This window comes from Eleutherodactylus coqui, chromosome 7, assembly GCF_035609145.1.
Source record: "Eleutherodactylus coqui strain aEleCoq1 chromosome 7, aEleCoq1.hap1, whole genome shotgun sequence".
NCBI lineage: Eukaryota > Metazoa > Chordata > Amphibia > Anura > Eleutherodactylidae > Eleutherodactylus > Eleutherodactylus coqui.
The window spans coordinates 113,107,412-113,125,863 of NC_089843.1; the positions used below are offsets into that span (position 1 = coordinate 113,107,412).

At 45.7% G+C, this 18,452-nt stretch overlaps 1 protein-coding gene across 2 annotated transcripts in view; it reads left to right on the forward strand.

The window, feature by feature from the left end:
* The window catches only part of DDX60 (DExD/H-box helicase 60), a 179,511-nt gene that overhangs the window by 83,182 nt on the left and 77,877 nt on the right, over window positions 1-18,452 (forward strand). For both annotated transcript variants that reach the window (XM_066573553.1, XM_066573554.1), the window contains 4 exons: window positions 10,131-10,264; window positions 10,741-10,850; window positions 12,454-12,558; window positions 17,582-17,710. In XM_066573553.1, coding sequence (XP_066429650.1) covers window positions 10,131-10,264; window positions 10,741-10,850; window positions 12,454-12,558; window positions 17,582-17,710 — 478 coding nt within the window. The remainder of the gene's footprint in view (window positions 1-10,130; window positions 10,265-10,740; window positions 10,851-12,453; window positions 12,559-17,581; window positions 17,711-18,452) is intronic.

An 18,452-nucleotide genomic window follows, 5' to 3' on the forward strand; every position in this document is an offset into this window, starting at 1 on the left:
TGGCCCTAAGAAAAATTGCCCGTTCAGCGTGATTACGTGAGGTTTCAGGAGGAGGAGCAGGAGGAGGAGGAGGAATATTAGACACAGATTGATGAAGCAGAAATGTCCCCGTTTTGGATGGTGAGAGAGAACGTAGCTTCCATCCGCGGGTGCAGCCTACGTATTGCTTACGTATCGCTGCTGTCCGCTGGTGGAGAACAGAAGTCTGGCGAAATCCAGCCTTTGTTCATCTTGATGAGTGTTAGCCTGTCGGCACTGTCGGTTGACAAGCGGCTACGCTTATCTGTGATGATTCCCCCAGCCGCACTAAACACCCTCTCCGACAAGACGCTAGCCGCAGGACAAGCAAGCACCTCCAGGGCATACAGCGCTAGTTCAGGCCACGTGTCTAGCTTCGACACCCAGTAGTTGTAGGGGGCAGAGGCGTCACCAAGGATGGTCGTGCGATCCGCTACGTACTCCCTCACCATCCTTTTACAGTGCTCCCGCCGACTCAGCCGTGACTGGGGAGCGGTGACACAGTCTTGGTGGGGAGCCATAAAGCTGGCCAGGCCCTTAAAGACTGTTGCACTGCCTGGGATGTACATGCTGCTCGATCTACGCACATCCCCTGCTACCTTGCCCTCGGTACTGCGCCTTCTGCCACTAGCGCTGTCGGCTGGGAATTTTACCATCAGCTTGTCCGCAAGGGTCCTGTGGTATAGCAACACTCTCGAACCCCTTTCCTCTTCGGGAATCAGAGTGGGCAGGTTCTCCTTATACCGTGGATCGAGCAGTGTGTACACCCAGTAATCCGTCGTGGCCAGAATGCGTGCAACGCGAGGGTCACGAGAAAGGCATCCTAACATGAAGTCAGCCATGTGTGCCAGGGTACCTGTACGCAACACATGGCTGTCGTCACTAGGAAGATCACTTTCAGGATCCTCCTCCTCCTCCTCCTCCTCAGGCCATACACGCTGAAAGGATGACAGGCAATCAGCCGGTGTACCGTCAGCAGCGGCCCAAGCTGTCTCTTCCCCCTCCTCCTCATCCTCCTCATGCTCCTCCTCCTCCTGTACGCGCTGAGAAATAGACAGGAGGGTGCCCTGACTATCCAGCGGCATACTGTCTTCCCCCGCCCCCGTTTCCGAGCGCAAAGCAGCTGCCTTTATGGTTTGCAGGGAATTTCTCAAGATGCATAGCAGAGGAATGGTGACGCTAATGATTGTAGCATCGCCGCTCACCACCTGGGTAGACTCCTCAAAATTACCAAGGACATGGCAGATGTCTGCCAACCAGGCCCACTCTTCTGAAAGGAATTGAGGAGGCTGACTCCCACTGTGCCGCCCATGTTGGAGTTGGTATTCGACTATAGCTCTACGTTGTTCATAGAGCCTGGCCAACATGTGGAGCGTAGAGTTCCACCGTGTGGGCACGTCGCACAGCAGTTGGTGCACTGGCAGCTTAAAGTGATGTTGCAGGGTGCGCAGGGTGGCAGCGTCCGTGTGGGACTTGCGAAAATGTGCACAGAGCCGGCGCGCCTTTACGAGCAGGTCTGACAAGCGTGGGTAGCTTTTCAGAAAGCGCTGAACCACCAAATTAAAGACGTGGGCCAGGCATGGCACGTGCGTGAGGCTGCCGAGCTGCAGAGCCGCCACCAGGTTACGGCCGTTGTCACACACGACCATGCCCGGTTGGAGGCTCAGCGGCGCAAGCCAGCGGTCGGTCTGCTGTGTCAGACCCTGCAGCAGTTCGTGGGCCGTGTGCCTCTTATCGCCTAAGCTGAGTAGTTTCAGCACGGCCTGCTGACGCTTGCCCACCGCTGTGCTGCCACACCGCGCGACACCGACTGCTGGCGACATGCTGCTGCTAACACATCTTGATTGCGAGACAGAGGAGGAGGAGGAGGAGGAGGAGGGTGCTTTAGTGGAGGAAGCATACACCTCCGCAGATACCACCACCGAGCTGGGGCCCGCAATTCTGGGGGTGAGTAGGACATGAGCGGTCCCGGGCTCTGACTCTGTCCCAGCCTCCACTAAATTCACCCAATGTGCCGTCAGGGAGATGTAGTGGCCCTGCCCGCCTGTGCTTGTCCACGTGTCCGTAGTTAAGTGGACCGTGGCAGTAACCGCGTTGGTGAGGGCGCGTACAATGTTGCGGGAGACGTGGTCGTGCAGGGCTGGGACGGCACATCGGGAAAAGTAGTGGCGACTGGGAACTGAGTAGCGCGGGGCCGCCGCCTCCATGATACTTTTGAAGGACTCCGTTTCCACAACCCTATACGGCAGCATCTCAAGGCTGATGAATTTTGCTATGCGGACGGTTAACGTTTGAGCGTGCGGGTGCGTGGCGGCATACTTGCGCTTGCGCTCCAACAGTTGCGCAAGCGACGGCTGGACGGTGCGCTGAACTACACTGCTGGATGGGGCCGAGGACAGCGGAGGTGAGGGTGTGGGTGCAGGCCAGGAGACGGTAGTGCCTGTGTCCTGAGAGGGGGGTTGCATCTCAGTGGCAGGTTGGGGCACAGGGGGAGAGGCAGGGGTGCAAACCGGAGGCGCTGAACGGCCTTCGTCCCACCTTGCGGGGTGCTTGGCCATCATATGTCTGCGCATGGTGGTGGTGGTGAGGCTGTTGGTGTTGGCTCCCCGGCTGAGCTTTGCGCGACAAAGGTTGCACACCACTGTTCGTCGGTCGTCAGGCGTCTCTGTGAAAAACTGCCAGACCTTAGAGCACCTCGGCCTCTGCAGGGTGGCATGGCGCGAGGGGGCGCTTTGGGAAACACTTGGTGGATTATTCGGTCTGGCCCTGCCTCTACCCCTGGCCACCGCACTGCCTCTTGCAACCTGCCCTGCTGATGCCCTTGACTCCCCCTCTGAAGACCTGTCCTCCTGAGTAAGCGTTGCACACCAGGTGGGGTCAGTCACCTCATCGTCCTGCTGCTCTTCCTCCGAATCCTCTGTGCGCTGCTCCCTCGGACTTACTGCCCTTACTACTACCTCACTGCAAGACAACTCTGTCTGATCGTCATCGTCCTCCTCACCCACAGAAAGTTGTTGAGACAGTTGGCGGAAGTCCCCAGCCTCTTCCCCCGGACCCCGGGAACTTTCGAATGGTTGGGCATCAGTGACGATAAACTCCTCTGGTGGGAGAGGAACCGCTGCTGCCCAATCTAAGCAGGGGCCCGAGAACAGTTCCTGGGAGTGCTCCCGCTCCTGAGCAGGTGTTATTGTAGTGGAGTGAGGAGGCTGGGAGGAAGGAGGAGCAGCAGACAGAGGATTCGGATTGGCAGCAGTGGACGGCGCAGAACTGCGGGTAGACGATAGGTTGCTCGAAGCACTTTCTGCCATCCAGGACAGGACCTGCTCACACTGCTCATTTTCTAATAACCGTCTCCCGCGTGGACCCATTAATTGGGCGATGAATGTGGGGACGCCAGAAACGTGCCTCTCTCCTAATCGCGCAGCAGTCGGCTGCGACACACCTGGATCAGGAGCTTGGCCTGTGCCCACACCCTGACTTGGCCCTCCGCGTCCTCGGCCGCGTCCACGTCCTCTAGGCCTACCCCTACCCCTCAGCATGCTGTATTACCAGTGATTTGATTTCACAGGCAGGAAATAAATTGGCGCAAGACTGCAGGCCAAATATAATTTTTTCCCTTTTTTGAAAACGAAAGGCCCCACTGCCTCTAGTGAATGAATAATCTAAGTTTAATAACTGTGCTGTTTTCCTGCTAATGTGTCACAGAACGTGAGGGTAGCAGAGTTATTAACTGTGGCAGAGCAGGTATTTTTTTTCCCAATTAAGGAAAGCAAATGGCGAAGCCAGGAGTAAAACGTAGCTGGGTGCGTATGATTTTTAAAGGTGTCACACGCAGCCGACACGTGTCCACCGCCCTTAGGACGGACAGAGGCCGGACAAATAGAATTATTTTCCGTTTTTTGGCACCAAAAGGCAGCACTGCGTATATTCTATGAACATGAGAAGTTTAATAACTGTGCTGTGTCCCTGCTAATGTGTCACAGAACGTGAGGGTAGCAGAGTTATTAACTGTGGCAGAGCAGGTATTTTTTTTCCCAATTAAGGAAAGCAAATGGCGAAGCCAGGAGTAAAACGTAGCTGGGTGCGTATGATTTTTAAAGGTGTCACACGCAGCCGACACGTGTCCACCGCCCTTAGGACGGACAGAGGCCGGACAAATAGAATTATTTTCCGTTTTTTGGCACCAAAAGGCAGCACTGCGTATATTCTATGAACATGAGAAGTTTAATAACTGTGCTGTGTCCCTGCTAATGTGTCACAGAACGTGAGGGTAGCAGAGTTATTAACTGTGGCAGAGCAGGTATTTTTTTTCCCAATTAAGGAAAGCAAATGGCGAAGCCAGGAGTAAAACGTAGCTGGGTGCGTATGATTTTTAAAGGTGTCACACGCAGCCGACACGTGTCCACCGCCCTTAGGACGGACAGAGGCCGGACAAATAGAATTATTTTCCGTTTTTTGGCACCAAAAGGCAGCACTGCGTATATTCTATGAACATGAGAAGTTTAATAACTGTGCTGTGTCCCTGCTAATGTGTCACAGAACGTGAGGGTAGCAGAGTTATTAACTGTGGCAGAGCAGGTATTTTTTTTCCCAATTAAGGAAAGCAAATGGCGAAGCCAGGAGTAAAACGTAGCTGGGTGCGTATGATTTTTAAAGGTGTCACACGCAGCCGACACGTGTCCACCGCCCTTAGGACGGACAGAGGCCGGACAAATAGAATTATTTTCCATTTTTTGGCACCAAAAGGCAGCACTGCGTATATTCTATGAACATGAGAAGTTTAATAACTGTGCTGTGTCCCTGCTAATGTGTCACAGAACGTGAGGGTAGCAGAGTTATTAACTGTGGCAGAGCAGGTATTTTTTTTCCCAATTAAGGAAAGCAAATGGCGAAGCCAGGAGTAAAACGTAGCTGGGTGCGTATGATTTTTAAAGGTGTCACACGCAGCCGACACGTGTCCACCGCCCTTAGGACGGACAGAGGCCAGACAAATAGAATTATTTTCCGTTTTTTGGCACCAAAAGGCAGCACTGCGTATATTCTATGAACATGAGAAGTTTAATAACTGTGCTGTGTCCCTGCTAATGTGTCACAGAACGTGAGGGTAGCAGAGTTATTAACTGTGGCAGAGCAGGTATTTTTTTTCCCAATTAAGGAAAGCAAATGGCGAAGCCAGGAGTAAAACGTAGCTGGGTGCGTATGATTTTTAAAGGTGTCACACGCAGCCGACACGTGTCCACCGCCCTTAGGACGGACAGAGGCCGGACAAATAGAATTATTTTCCGTTTTTTGGCACCAAAAGGCAGCACTGCGTATATTCTATGAACATGAGAAGTTTAATAACTGTGCTGTGTCCCTGCTAATGTGTCACAGAACGTGAGGGTAGCAGAGTTATTAACTGTGGCAGAGCAGGTATTTTTTTTCCCAATTAAGGAAAGCAAATGGCGAAGCCAGGAGTAAAACGTAGCTGGGTGCGTATGATTTTTAAAGGTGTCACACGCAGCCGACACGTGTCCACCGCCCTTAGGACGGACAGAGGCCGGACAAATAGAATTATTTTCCGTTTTTTGGCACCAAAAGGCAGCACTGCGTATATTCTATGAACATGAGAAGTTTAATAACTGTGCTGTGTCCCTGCTAATGTGTCACAGAACGTGAGGGTAGCAGAGTTATTAACTGTGGCAGAGCAGGTATTTTTTTTCCCAATTAAGGAAAGCAAATGGCGAAGCCAGGAGTAAAACGTAGCTGGGTGCGTATGATTTTTAAAGGTGTCACACGCAGCCGACACGTGTCCACCGCCCTTAGGACGGACAGAGGCCGGACAAATAGAATTATTTTCCATTTTTTGGCACCAAAAGGCAGCACTGCGTATATTCTATGAACATGAGAAGTTTAATAACTGTGCTGTGTCCCTGCTAATGTGTCACAGAACGTGAGGGTAGCAGAGTTATTAACTGTGGCAGAGCAGGTATTTTTTTTCCCAATTAAGGAAAGCAAATGGCGAAGCCAGGAGTAAAACGTAGCTGGGTGCGTATGATTTTTAAAGGTGTCACACGCAGCCGACACGTGTCCACCGCCCTTAGGACGGACAGAGGCCAGACAAATAGAATTATTTTCCGTTTTTTGGCACCAAAAGGCAGCACTGCGTATATTCTATGAACATGAGAAGTTTAATAACTGTGCTGTGTCCCTGCTAATGTGTCACAGAACGTGAGGGTAGCAGAGTTATTAACTGTGGCAGAGCAGGTATTTTTTTTCCCAATTAAGGAAAGCAAATGGCGAAGCCAGGAGTAAAACGTAGCTGGGTGCGTATGATTTTTAAAGGTGTCACACGCAGCCGACACGTGTCCACCGCCCTTAGGACGGACAGAGGCCGGACAAATAGAATTATTTTCCGTTTTTTGGCACCAAAAGGCAGCACTGCGTATATTCTATGAACATGAGAAGTTTAATAACTGTGCTGTGTCCCTGCTAATGTGTCACAGAACGTGAGGGTAGCAGAGTTATTAACTGTGGCAGAGCAGGTATTTTTTTTCCCAATTAAGGAAAGCAAATGGCGAAGCCAGGAGTAAAACGTAGCTGGGTGCGTATGATTTTTAAAGGTGTCACACGCAGCCGACACGTGTCCACCGCCCTTAGGACGGACAGAGGCCAGACAAATAGAATTATTTTCCATTTTTTGGCACCAAAAGGCAGCACTGCGTATATTCTATGAACATGAGAAGTTTAATAACTGTGCTGTGTCCCTGCTAATGTGTCACAGAACGTGAGGGTAGCAGAGTTATTAACTGTGGCAGAGCAGGTATTTTTTTTCCCAATTAAGGAAAGCAAATGGCGAAGCCAGGAGTAAAACGTAGCTGGGTGCGTATGATTTTTAAAGGTGTCACACGCAGCCGACACGTGTCCACCGCCCTTAGGACGGACAGAGGCCGGACAAATAGAATTATTTTCCGTTTTTTGGCACCAAAAGGCAGCACTGCGTATATTCTATGAACATGAGAAGTTTAATAACTGTGCTGTGTCCCTGCTAATGTGTCACAGAACGTGAGGGTAGCAGAGTTATTAACTGTGGCAGAGCAGGTATTTTTTTTCCCAATTAAGGAAAGCAAATGGCGAAGCCAGGAGTAAAACGTAGCTGGGTGCGTATGATTTTTAAAGGTGTCACACGCAGCCGACACGTGTCCACCGCCCTTAGGACGGACAGAGGCCGGACAAATAGAATTATTTTCCGTTTTTTGGCACCAAAAGGCAGCACTGCGTATATTCTATGAACATGAGAAGTTTAATAACTGTGCTGTGTCCCTGCTAATGTGTCACAGAACGTGAGGGTAGCAGAGTTATTAACTGTGGCAGAGCAGGTATTTTTTTTCCCAATTAAGGAAAGCAAATGGCGAAGCCAGGAGTAAAACGTAGCTGGGTGCGTATGATTTTTAAAGGTGTCACACGCAGCCGACACGTGTCCACCGCCCTTAGGACGGACAGAGGCCGGACAAATAGAATTATTTTCCGTTTTTTGGCACCAAAAGGCAGCACTGCGTATATTCTATGAACATGAGAAGTTTAATAACTGTGCTGTGTCCCTGCTAATGTGTCACAGAACGTGAGGGTAGCAGAGTTATTAACTGTGGCAGAGCAGGTATTTTTTTTCCCAATTAAGGAAAGCAAATGGCGAAGCCAGGAGTAAAACGTAGCTGGGTGCGTATGATTTTTAAAGGTGTCACACGCAGCCGACACGTGTCCACCGCCCTTAGGACGGACAGAGGCCGGACAAATAGAATTATTTTCCATTTTTTGGCACCAAAAGGCAGCACTGCGTATATTCTATGAACATGAGAAGTTTAATAACTGTGCTGTGTCCCTGCTAATGTGTCACAGAACGTGAGGGTAGCAGAGTTATTAACTGTGGCAGAGCAGGTATTTTTTTTCCCAATTAAGGAAAGCAAATGGCGAAGCCAGGAGTAAAACGTAGCTGGGTGCGTATGATTTTTAAAGGTGTCACACGCAGCCGACACGTGTCCACCGCCCTTAGGACGGACAGAGGCCGGACAAATAGAATTATTTTCACTTGTTTTTCCACCAAAAGGCAGCACTGCGTATATTCAATGAATAATAACTGTGTTGTGGCCCTGCCTATACAATTCTTTCCCTGCAGTATCAATGGAGGGTGGAATGCTCTGCAGAGGCGATTTTGAGAAGCCAAAAAAAAATGCAGCACAGCTAACAGCAGCCTGGACAGTACTGCACACGGATAAATATGGCCCTAGAAAGGACCGTTGAGGTTCTTGAAGGCTACACTCACTCCTAACACTCTCCCTGCCTATGCAGCACTTCTGTCCCTAATGCCAGGTGCAACGGTCTGCAGAGGCGATTTTGAGAAAAAAAAAATTGCCACTGCTAACAGCAGCCAACACACAGCTATCAGTGGCCCTAATAAGGACCTTTGGGGGGTCTTGAAGCCTACACTAACTACCAATTCTTTCCCTACAGCAGCTCCGGTACAAACAGCACTGTCCCTCATCTAAATCACACCGCATCTGAGGCGAACCGCGGGAGGGGCCGACTTTTATGTTCGGGTGACACCTGATCTTCCCAGCCACTCACAGCAGGGGGGTGGTATAGGGCTTGAACGTCACAGGGGGAAGTTGTAATGCCTTCCCTGTCTTTCAATTGGCCAGAAAAGCGCGCTAACGTCTCAGGGAAGGAAGTGAAAATAACCAGAACACCGCATGGTGTTCGTTACGAATAACGAACATCCCGAACACCCTAATATTCGCACGAATATCAAGCTCGGAAGAACACGTTCGCTCATCTCTAATTGTAACCTTTTATTGTTCATCATTTCGTTGTTCTATAACGTCTGATTTTGTCTGTAGATATACCCTGTGAATTGGAAAGTGATAGCTAAATAATGATTATGAAACAGTATTATAGAGACAATTAACTGTTTTAAAAAATAATGATAATCTATTTGTATAGCACCAACTTATTCTGCGTATTCCTTTTTTATTTTACTATCCTATTTTTCTGACTATAATGGCCCTTTTACATGGGCCGAAAATCTCATGATTCGAGTTTGCCCAAGCGGACAAGCTGCTGACATCATCACCAGCGTGTTGGCGCTTGGGCAGCCTGTTTAGACTGCATAATTCTTGCTGAGAATCGTGCAATTCTCATGCATTTGTTGTTCAGTGTTGTATATTCATACATGAAGTGAACGACCTGGCGCTGTTCTTTATGCAGGCTGAAACTAACTCCGAGTAAGAACTTCACAATTTCTTTGGTCATTCAGTTGTTGGCTGCGGTTTTGTTCAGCTTAGTTGGTTTGAATGATTTTCTGAACAAAATTATTCCTTCTAATCAGGGAATTAGATAATCATCTAAAAAAAATAGAGATAAAATCTCCGTGCGTCTTATCTTGTCAATGTACCTTTAAAATTGTTGTTTCTATTCTTTTGGGGAGGAGGGGGGTGCAGGAATGGTTTTATGGATAATCTCACAGAACGATTATCTTCTGTGTGAGTTCTTATTTCTCTCTCACTGTGTGTGTACTGCTGGATCACCTGTAGTTTGGAGGGCGCTGGGGGTAGAGGTAGGGAAGGGGAGGAAAATGAGTGGCAGAACAGATCCCTATGTGCTCTGATTGGAGTTTTCAGAGTTTTATTGCCTTGCTGCTGTCAGTTTGATGGCCGTGGTGGAAGGGTAAGAAAGGGTCTCTGCACTGAAAATCTGACACTTTATCTCTCTATCTTGGCTTCCAGCAACTAATGTCCTCTTTTAATCCGACTTATGATATTTCCAGCATCATGCGGTTCAAGAGGCTTGGAATGTAATACACATAGGGGCAGAGAATAGGTGCATCTTATAGTCCAAAAAATACTGTAATCAATCTATTTATCCTCCCCTTTCTTATTTAGATTACAGGCCTAGGGGAAAAAAAGGAAATATTTTCTCAAAAAAAAAAAAATGAGAGAGAAAGCACCTAGATAGTATTAGAGCATAGTGGACCTACAGCATTCATTGTAATAAAAATAGAATGCAAGATACATGCTCATTTATTCATCTATACTCTTTGTCATGTAATGAGATTTTTCATTGTTTCTTATATTATTTAGGTGGCTACAATCTGTCCAAAAATATTGGCAACGCAATGACGAAAGAGAGGGCAGCCTTATATCAAAATCACTACAAAAGGGAGCAAAGAAAAAATCAGCATGGACAGAAAGAAGGTCTTACAATGTTCGAATAGGTAATTAAAGTTCATAGGTTGCACCCTCACAGTGTTTTTTAATTAAATTAAGGCTGTTTAAAGTACAATTTGTCAGCCTGAATATTGTACCTTATTTTAGGATAGCGTGTGAATGTTCACTTGTTACGTTCGTGAAGGGCGTGTGAACAGCGGCCTACACTATTATATTTATAGCGAGAGGGATGACTATATACTCAAGATGGGACACACAAATCACCAAACAGACAAAATAAGAAATCAAAAAAGCAAAAGGAGAAGTTTGACCCTATACCTACAAAGTAGGAGAGCCCTGCCTAACAGCGGGGTGATTGCCCTGACAAGCGCAGCCCTGCACAGGAACCTAGGGTGAACACTAGGGTAAAAAAAATATTCGGTATTCAATAGGCTAATATTCAGGTTTTAATTATTATTTTATTTTTTATACTGTTTAAAATTTAATCTGATTTTGATTCATTAAATGTATTTCTGTTTTATAGTTCAGTATGATAAAAGATACAATGATCTGGAAAAGTATATATGTTCTGTGCAAGGCTCTGACATTAACTTTGAACATTACCATCCATGTGCTTTCTTGACAATAGAGCATGTAAGTATAGTTTTGTGACAAATACTGTTCTGTATTTTGCTATTTACCTAGATTAAAAGTGTATTTCAACATTTGTGACCAGAATCACTTGTTTTTATTTATATAATTATATAATGATTGTAAAACACAAAGTCAGGCCTCCCTCACACAGGTTTTCTTTTTTAACGCTGCGTGCACTGCGGTTTTAGCAGCATTGTCATTGTCATTGTCAAATCGCATTGAATGGCTGTGATTTGTGTATTGAGCGCTGGCTCTGATTGGCAGAGCCGGTTCTCCTGGACCAATCAGAGCAATTTCTCGCTGGAAGGCGAGGATTTCAATCCCTGTCACTAGCAATAGATGCTTTGTCAGCTTGACAAGTGGCCGGCAGCCAGCCCGGAGCTCCGGAGAACAGCAGCAGAGACCCCGACAGCTGCAGCTAGATGAGTATTCCTTTTTTTTCTATTAGGTAATGTAGCTTGTATTTAGCATTGCTAAAAATGTGGTACCAAGCTGTGCCACGTTTTCAGCAGCACTGAAACTGCTTCGCTGCCTATTCATTATAATGGGTGACACAGGGCTGAAAATGGCCAAAAATAGAACATGCTTCGCTTTCAAAAAGACTCTGCATTTTCACACGTGTGTGAACAGCACCATTGAAATGGATGGGGGCCTTGTACAGCATTTAGTGCAGCGCTGAAAAGGCAGCGCTAAACGCTGTACAAAAACATCTGTGTGGGGGAGGCCTCACTAGTTTGCACCACAAATGCATCATAGGTCTTTAGGTGGCCCTGTGCACAAATGTCTTTCTTTCATGGTCACTCTTTTTTTTTTTTGAGGATTTGCTGCTCTAGACAAATTTATGGCTGTGCATTTTCTCAGAAACCTCTCCTGTGAAATTCCTGTTGTTCACCCACCTGCTGATTTAACAATAAACCAAATAACCTAACTGTGCAATTCAGAATATAGAATGAAATTCAAGTACATGTAGACAATACAAACGTCTTAGAATATAGCAGATGAAATACAGCAATGATCAAAAAAATATAATACTTTATTAAAAAATTAATCCAACGTGCACATAAATAAAAATTATCTTATGTGGCTAACTTAAAGACTTAGGCCCCTGTCCACGGGCGTTGCAGTATCCTGCAGCGGAGCAGGAGCCGCAGGAAAATCTCCGCCAGTCAGCCTAATCTGATAGATAAGTTAAATAGAATCATTGCGATTCTCCGCTCGCGGCACGCAATTCGCAGCAGGCTGCGAATTGCCCTGATTCTCTGCTCATAGACAGGGGGCTGGCGCTTTCCATAGCCGGCCATGTGTTCTTTCTTCTGGTGATGCGGAGAGTCGTCCCTGCTGATTAGCACACCTTCCAGTATACAGGAGGCCTGTTTACTGACCCTGCAGGCCATTCTGTGCACTGCCTTGCCACAACTTATACAGAATATATTACTTGTTATTGTTGAGGCTTCTGTTTATTGTTACCTGCAATATATTTTGTAAGTAAAGACATGTTAGCAGGTGGAAAGCTCTTAATATATTACACAGTTGATACGGAATGAAATGACAGGATGTACAGTATAGATATGTGATGATGATGATTTTGTTCATTATGAAATAGATAAAGAGCTATGGAATTCCAAAGGATCTTACATTTTCTCCAAGAGAAAGTATACAGATGTACGACTGCATGGTAAATGCCTGGCCAAAAATGCCAAATTTAAAGGTAGGATTCCAGTTATTCTAAAGATGTGTTAATGTGTTTGATCATTTATAGAAAGTATGTATGTTTAGAGGACACATTATTAGGATTAGGTGAGGACAAGTAATGGGAGTGAGCACTGGCCCTTTAAGAGACTGGGAGTGAGCATGCACAAGTCCTAAAGGCAGAATTCAGGAAGCGAGCAGGGGAAGATGGTACCAGTTGAGCTGCAAAGGACGCATGCCTTGACAGTACCCCCTGTCCTCCAGGTCCTTTCCTATGAGAGGAATAACATTTCTTGATCAATTCGGGAGCATTGATGTTTTCTTGTGCTTCCCATGATCTCTCCTCAGGGCCATAGCTTTTCAATCCATTAAGTAAAGCAACTTGCCTCTTTTCTTCTTGTTATCAAGAAGCTATTGAACTTCATATTCTTCTTCGGAGACAGTAGACGGAGATGAGGAAACAGATGGCTTGGAATAATGGTTGGGAATTATAGGCTTGAGGAAAAAAGGAGACTTGCATGGAAGAAGTTACAGATTCTCCAATATGGTGGTAACTGGAGCTTGTAGCAAACTGGCTTAATTTGTTTTATAATCTTGAAGGGGCCTAAGAAGCAAGGGGGGGCGAATTTAAAAGAGGGTAACTTGAGCCTGATGTTTCTTCAGAAGAGCCATACACATGAATACTCCAGATGAGTATTTGGGGGGGAACTCCTTTTCTTATCCGTGGACCTTTCATAAGGTTTGAGGCATTAGAGAGTGAAGTTCTGGTTTGGTTTCAAATCTTCAAAAACTGTTGGTGGCAGAGACTGACAGCAGACACATCTGTAGAAGTGGGAATAGGCACAGGTACATGAGGGTGTTGAGCATAAATGATAGAAAATTGTGTAGTGCTAGTAGATTGTTGGTGTGGTTGTTATGGGCAAACTCAGCCCACGGAAGGAGAGTACTTGAGTTGTCCTGAGAAGATGCAAAGTGCTAAATGTATAATTGCAGTGACTGATTAGTGAGCGTGACTTGAAAATTAGACTGAGGCCTTAGTCACACGGGCGTTTTTTCGTGCGATTTGTGCATCGCATGACGGATGCGCAAATCATGTGACCGGGGCCGAAAAATCACCCAAAAATCTGCTCCTAGCCGCGTTTCATTAGAAATGGGCCGGAGCTGTCCAGCGCATTGCATTCAATGGAGCCGGCAATACAGCCGGCTCCATTGAAAGCAATGCACTGCGGCGTGCGCGGGATGAATTGTCGGGAAGGGCTTAAATATATAAGCCCTTCCCTGCAATTTATCCAGAAATGTGTAAAAAAAATATATATATACTCACCTTGTTCCGGCAGACGAAATTCAGCGCGGCCGGCCTGCAGTGGGTGTGAAGGGGGTGTGAGTCAGACCTGCCCCTGATTGGCTCAGCGCTGAGCCAATCAGAGGCAGGTCTCACTCACACCCATTCATGAATTCATAAATGGGTGAGTGACTGCTGCCTCTTATTGGCTCAGCGGGAGCTGCCCCTGATTGGTCCCGCTGAGCCAATGAGAGGCAGCAGTCACTCACCCATTCATGAATTCATGAATGGGTGTGTGAGTGAGAGAGCTGCCTCTGATTGGTCAGGCTGTGACCAATTAGAGGCAGCTCATTCAGCAGGCGGGGATTTTAAAGCCCCGCTGGCTGAATAGTAGAGAGAAGCAGTTCAGGAGAACTGACCGCGGCCGTGGCAGAACTCCGGCTGCAGCGGAAAGGTGAGTATACATTTTTTTTTTATTTTAACACATTTCGGGATGAATTGCAGGGAAGGGCTTATATATTTAAGCCCTTCCCGACAATTCATCCCGCGCACGCCGGCAGCCCATTGCTTTCAATGGAGCCGGCTCCATTGAATTCATTGGGCACACATCGTTCTTCTCTGCCACAGCTGTTACAGCTGTGGCAGAGAAGAATGATTTGTCTTCTATATGTTCTCAATGGGGTCGGCGCTGCTGCCGCCGGCCCCATTGAGCGCATATAGAGAAGAGAACAAGAATCGCAGATAGGTGCGATCTGCGATTTCCGTTCTATAATTTATCGGCCGAGCGCATAAAAAGCGCTCATGTGTCCGATACCATTGCAAAGCAATGGTTTTATAAAATCGCCGGACGCATGCGCATGCGCAAATCGCGTGAAAAAAACGCCCGTCTGACTAAGCCCTGAGGGTGATAAGCAGAAGAGAAAGCAAGTTTGACATCCAATAGACAATAGTTCTCTCCAGAATATTTTAGCGGAAGACCATGCAACTGGAAGATGTGTTCAACAAATAACTGAGCCAGACAGTGATGTATCCTAAAAAGGGTTAACTAGTCTGTTTAAATAGGCATTTTTGCAACTTGGAATAGAGATGGTTCTGACAAAGTCGCTGTAGGACAGTCTTCACATGCTTGCAGTAGGAGGTGATATTGCTGGAGAATATCTGGATGTCCTCCAGGTAGACTATAACTGAAAAATAAAGAAGATCTTGAAACACATCATTCACAAATTCCTGGAATACTACAGGAACATTACATAGCAAAAAAAAGAAAAGGCATCACTAAATCTTTATAGTGTCCATCCATAGTATTGAATGCCATTTTTCATTTATCTCCCTCAAGAATCCTAATGAGGTTATAGGTGCTCCACAAAGGTCTAACATGGTAAGATGGTGGCACCTTAAAGTTTATCAAACAGTTTGCATATTAATGTTAGTGGATATTTATTCTTTACTGTAACAGCATTTAAGCATCTGTAATCAATACATGGCCAAAGGGATCTATTGCTCTTTTTTACAAAGAGCCACCACACATCTGGTAGAGAAGAAACCTCGCTCAAGATTTTCTTGAATGTAGTCTGACATGCCCTGGGTCATGCTGGAGGTACTCTACTGTCTGCACAACATTGACATCCTGCAGTCTTCTTGGGTTTTCCTGGCATTTCATTGAAACCTGGATTGGGGCTGGTTTTATATATTTATTTATTAGCCTTTTCCTTTACCTATTTTTATCTCTGGCCCGAATATGCCACCTGCACCTGAGAAATATTGCTAAAATCCGCTGTTCCTCATCACGGACACGCTAAAGACACTTGTTGTCGCCATCATCCACTCCCGACTCGAGTACTGCAACTCGTTGTTCATTGGCCTTTCCCGCACCAGACTCTCCCCTCTCCCATCCATACTAAACACGTCAGCTAGGCTCATTTTTCTATCCAGCCATTTCTCAGATGCCTTTGCACTATGCCAGTCATTGCATTGGCTGCCCATCCACTGCAGAACTAAATTTAAACTCCTTACCTTCACCCACAAAGCTCTTCATGGCGCCACGCCACCTTACATCACTTCCCTCCTGTCCGTACATCACCCAGCCCGCACACTCTAATGCGCTAACAAACTCAGACTAAACACCCCTCTAATATGAACTTCACATGCTCGCCTCCAGTCCTTCACCAGAGCAGCACCCATCCTCTGGAATGCTTTACCCCAAAACATCCAGACAATCCCTGATGCACAAAATTTCAGACCTCTACCCCAGTACCTCCTTACCACCCCCACCCTGTTCGCTTCCTAATAACTGATTTCTACATGTAATTCCAGTACTGTCTGTGTTTCCCCGTGCCTCATCCCGCCCTCCCCCCTCCTTGTACCTCCTGTATCGCCCCCAGCCTGTCTGTTTTAAACTGATTATATATCACATGTAATTGTTGTGTTGTCTGTGTTCTCCCATGCTCGTAAGCGCTTCAAAATAAGTTGGCACTATACAAATAAAGATTATTATTATTAACCTTGATTCTGCTGGGGCAGTAACTGCAGATGGGAAGGAGAAAGAAAGAGAGCTGGAGGTTGCACTGCTACCATTTAAAGGGATTTATTCTGCATTATTGCCTAAAGAGTATTGCTTTTTCCGGCATAATGTGCTAGTATGTAGAGACATATAGAGTTATGTTAGTAAAATATAGATTGAAATAAAAGATCAAAAATAAAAATTAGCTAATGGGACATGGTTTTTTTCCAGTAAAGATCCCATAAATAAGTATCCCAGAAGTACAATGATACATTATTTGTAATAGCCTTTTTAAATAAACACCACTTACAATAAATAAAATGAGGCATAATTAGAATCTTCATAACCATAACAATCTGTACAATAAGGGTTATTAAATTATTTGTGATGATCGATAAATGGTGAAAGTTGCATTTATTGCATATTAAAAGTTAAGACAAATTGAATGCTTACCGTGTATTGTCAAATGGTAGCAAGAGCTACCATTTCTGTTGTAAAAAACCAAACCTCATGCTGCAAAATTGGTGTGAAATTTTGTTATAAAAATATAAAAACCATGGTTATTGGGAATTCCAGCTGTGAAAAAATTAAATAATTGCCTCCTGAGTCTCACTCACGACAGTTTATATGTTTTAGGTGGCATTTTCAAGGGCGTTTGTTTTGCAGCAGTTTTTGAAAATAAGTCTTCAGAGACTGGACAGACATCTGTTGGTGATGATTTAGTGATTCCTGCATTGGGCAGGGAGTTGGCCCCGATGACCATGGAGGTCCCTTCCAACTCTACCATTCTATGATTCTATAGTTATACACCCCATGTGCCCCTTAGGTGCCCAGTTACAACTGCGACCCCTATTGCCGTGCCACTTGCCTCTTAACATCTTAGGTGTATCTTGGTTCTTTCCTACACAGAAATCTACGCTAGTTGAGGTTGGCCATGCCCCCTCCCAACAACCCACATCTCTTTTTCAGAAAAATGGTGCAGAACAATATACTGCTGAAAAAGTCACACAAGTTTTATATAACCAGGTCTTGCTCCAAATTGTGAGGTTTTTCTGCCAAAAAGACATTGTTAAATCTTCCCCTCTGCGTTTCCCATTAATTACATTACTTGTACACTGATCAATTATTTCTGTAGTTTGCATGTACTGTTTAAAATTCAGTAAGGAATATACATTGATATAGAAAATATTGTCCAGTATAAAAGTAAATAGTATTAATTTCATACTTTTTTCCTCTTTTAATTCTTTTCTTATCCTAAAGGCATTAGATCCTGAAGAGAATGTGCATTTGAAGGACAAAATAATAATAACAAAAAATGATGCAACGGAGTATGAAAAAGCACTAAAAAAAGAATTTGCTGACTGGGTCCAAAAAGGACAAGATAAAGAGGTAATACATTGAAGTACTACTACATTAAAATTATCTATCTGTTTATCCCTCTATATGCAGATTAACTCTTGCATTACCTAGTTGTAAAAAGAAAATATACTGTATTTTCCAGAGTATAAGATGACCTTTTAACCCAGGAGAATCTTCTCCAAAGTCGGGGGTCATCTTATACGCCGGGTATAATCTGTAGAAAAAAAAAAAATCAATAAACACATCCCGCTGCTCTGCTGCCAGCTGTCGCTCCCTCCTTCTCGCTGACAGAGCATTGCTTTCTGGATGCTTTCAATGATGTCATTGACTGGCTGTGATTGGCTAATGCAGCGCCGGCTTTCATTGGCTGACGCCGCGCTGCTAGCCAATCAGAGCATTAGCTTTCTGGAGGCGGGGCATTCAAGCCCCGCATCCAGAGAGCAATGCTCTGTCGGCGAGGAGGAGGGAGCAACACCCTGCAGCAGCGCCGCAGGAGTGAGTATTGATTTTTTTTTCCTACACCAAATTCCTGGCGTATAAGTCGACAGTTGGGTGGTCGTCTTATACGCCGGAAAATACGGTAACTTTGATTTAAATACATTAAAGGGACCTGTCTCCTAGGCACAAGACATATATCGACATACAACAAATAATATTGTTATGCCCTGGATATTTCCAACCTGTATCGCATCAGCAAAAATCTGAGACAGGAGAGCGTACTGTATCCAGTTGCAGAAAATAGGCACTGTAGCATGACTTTAGGAACAAAAAG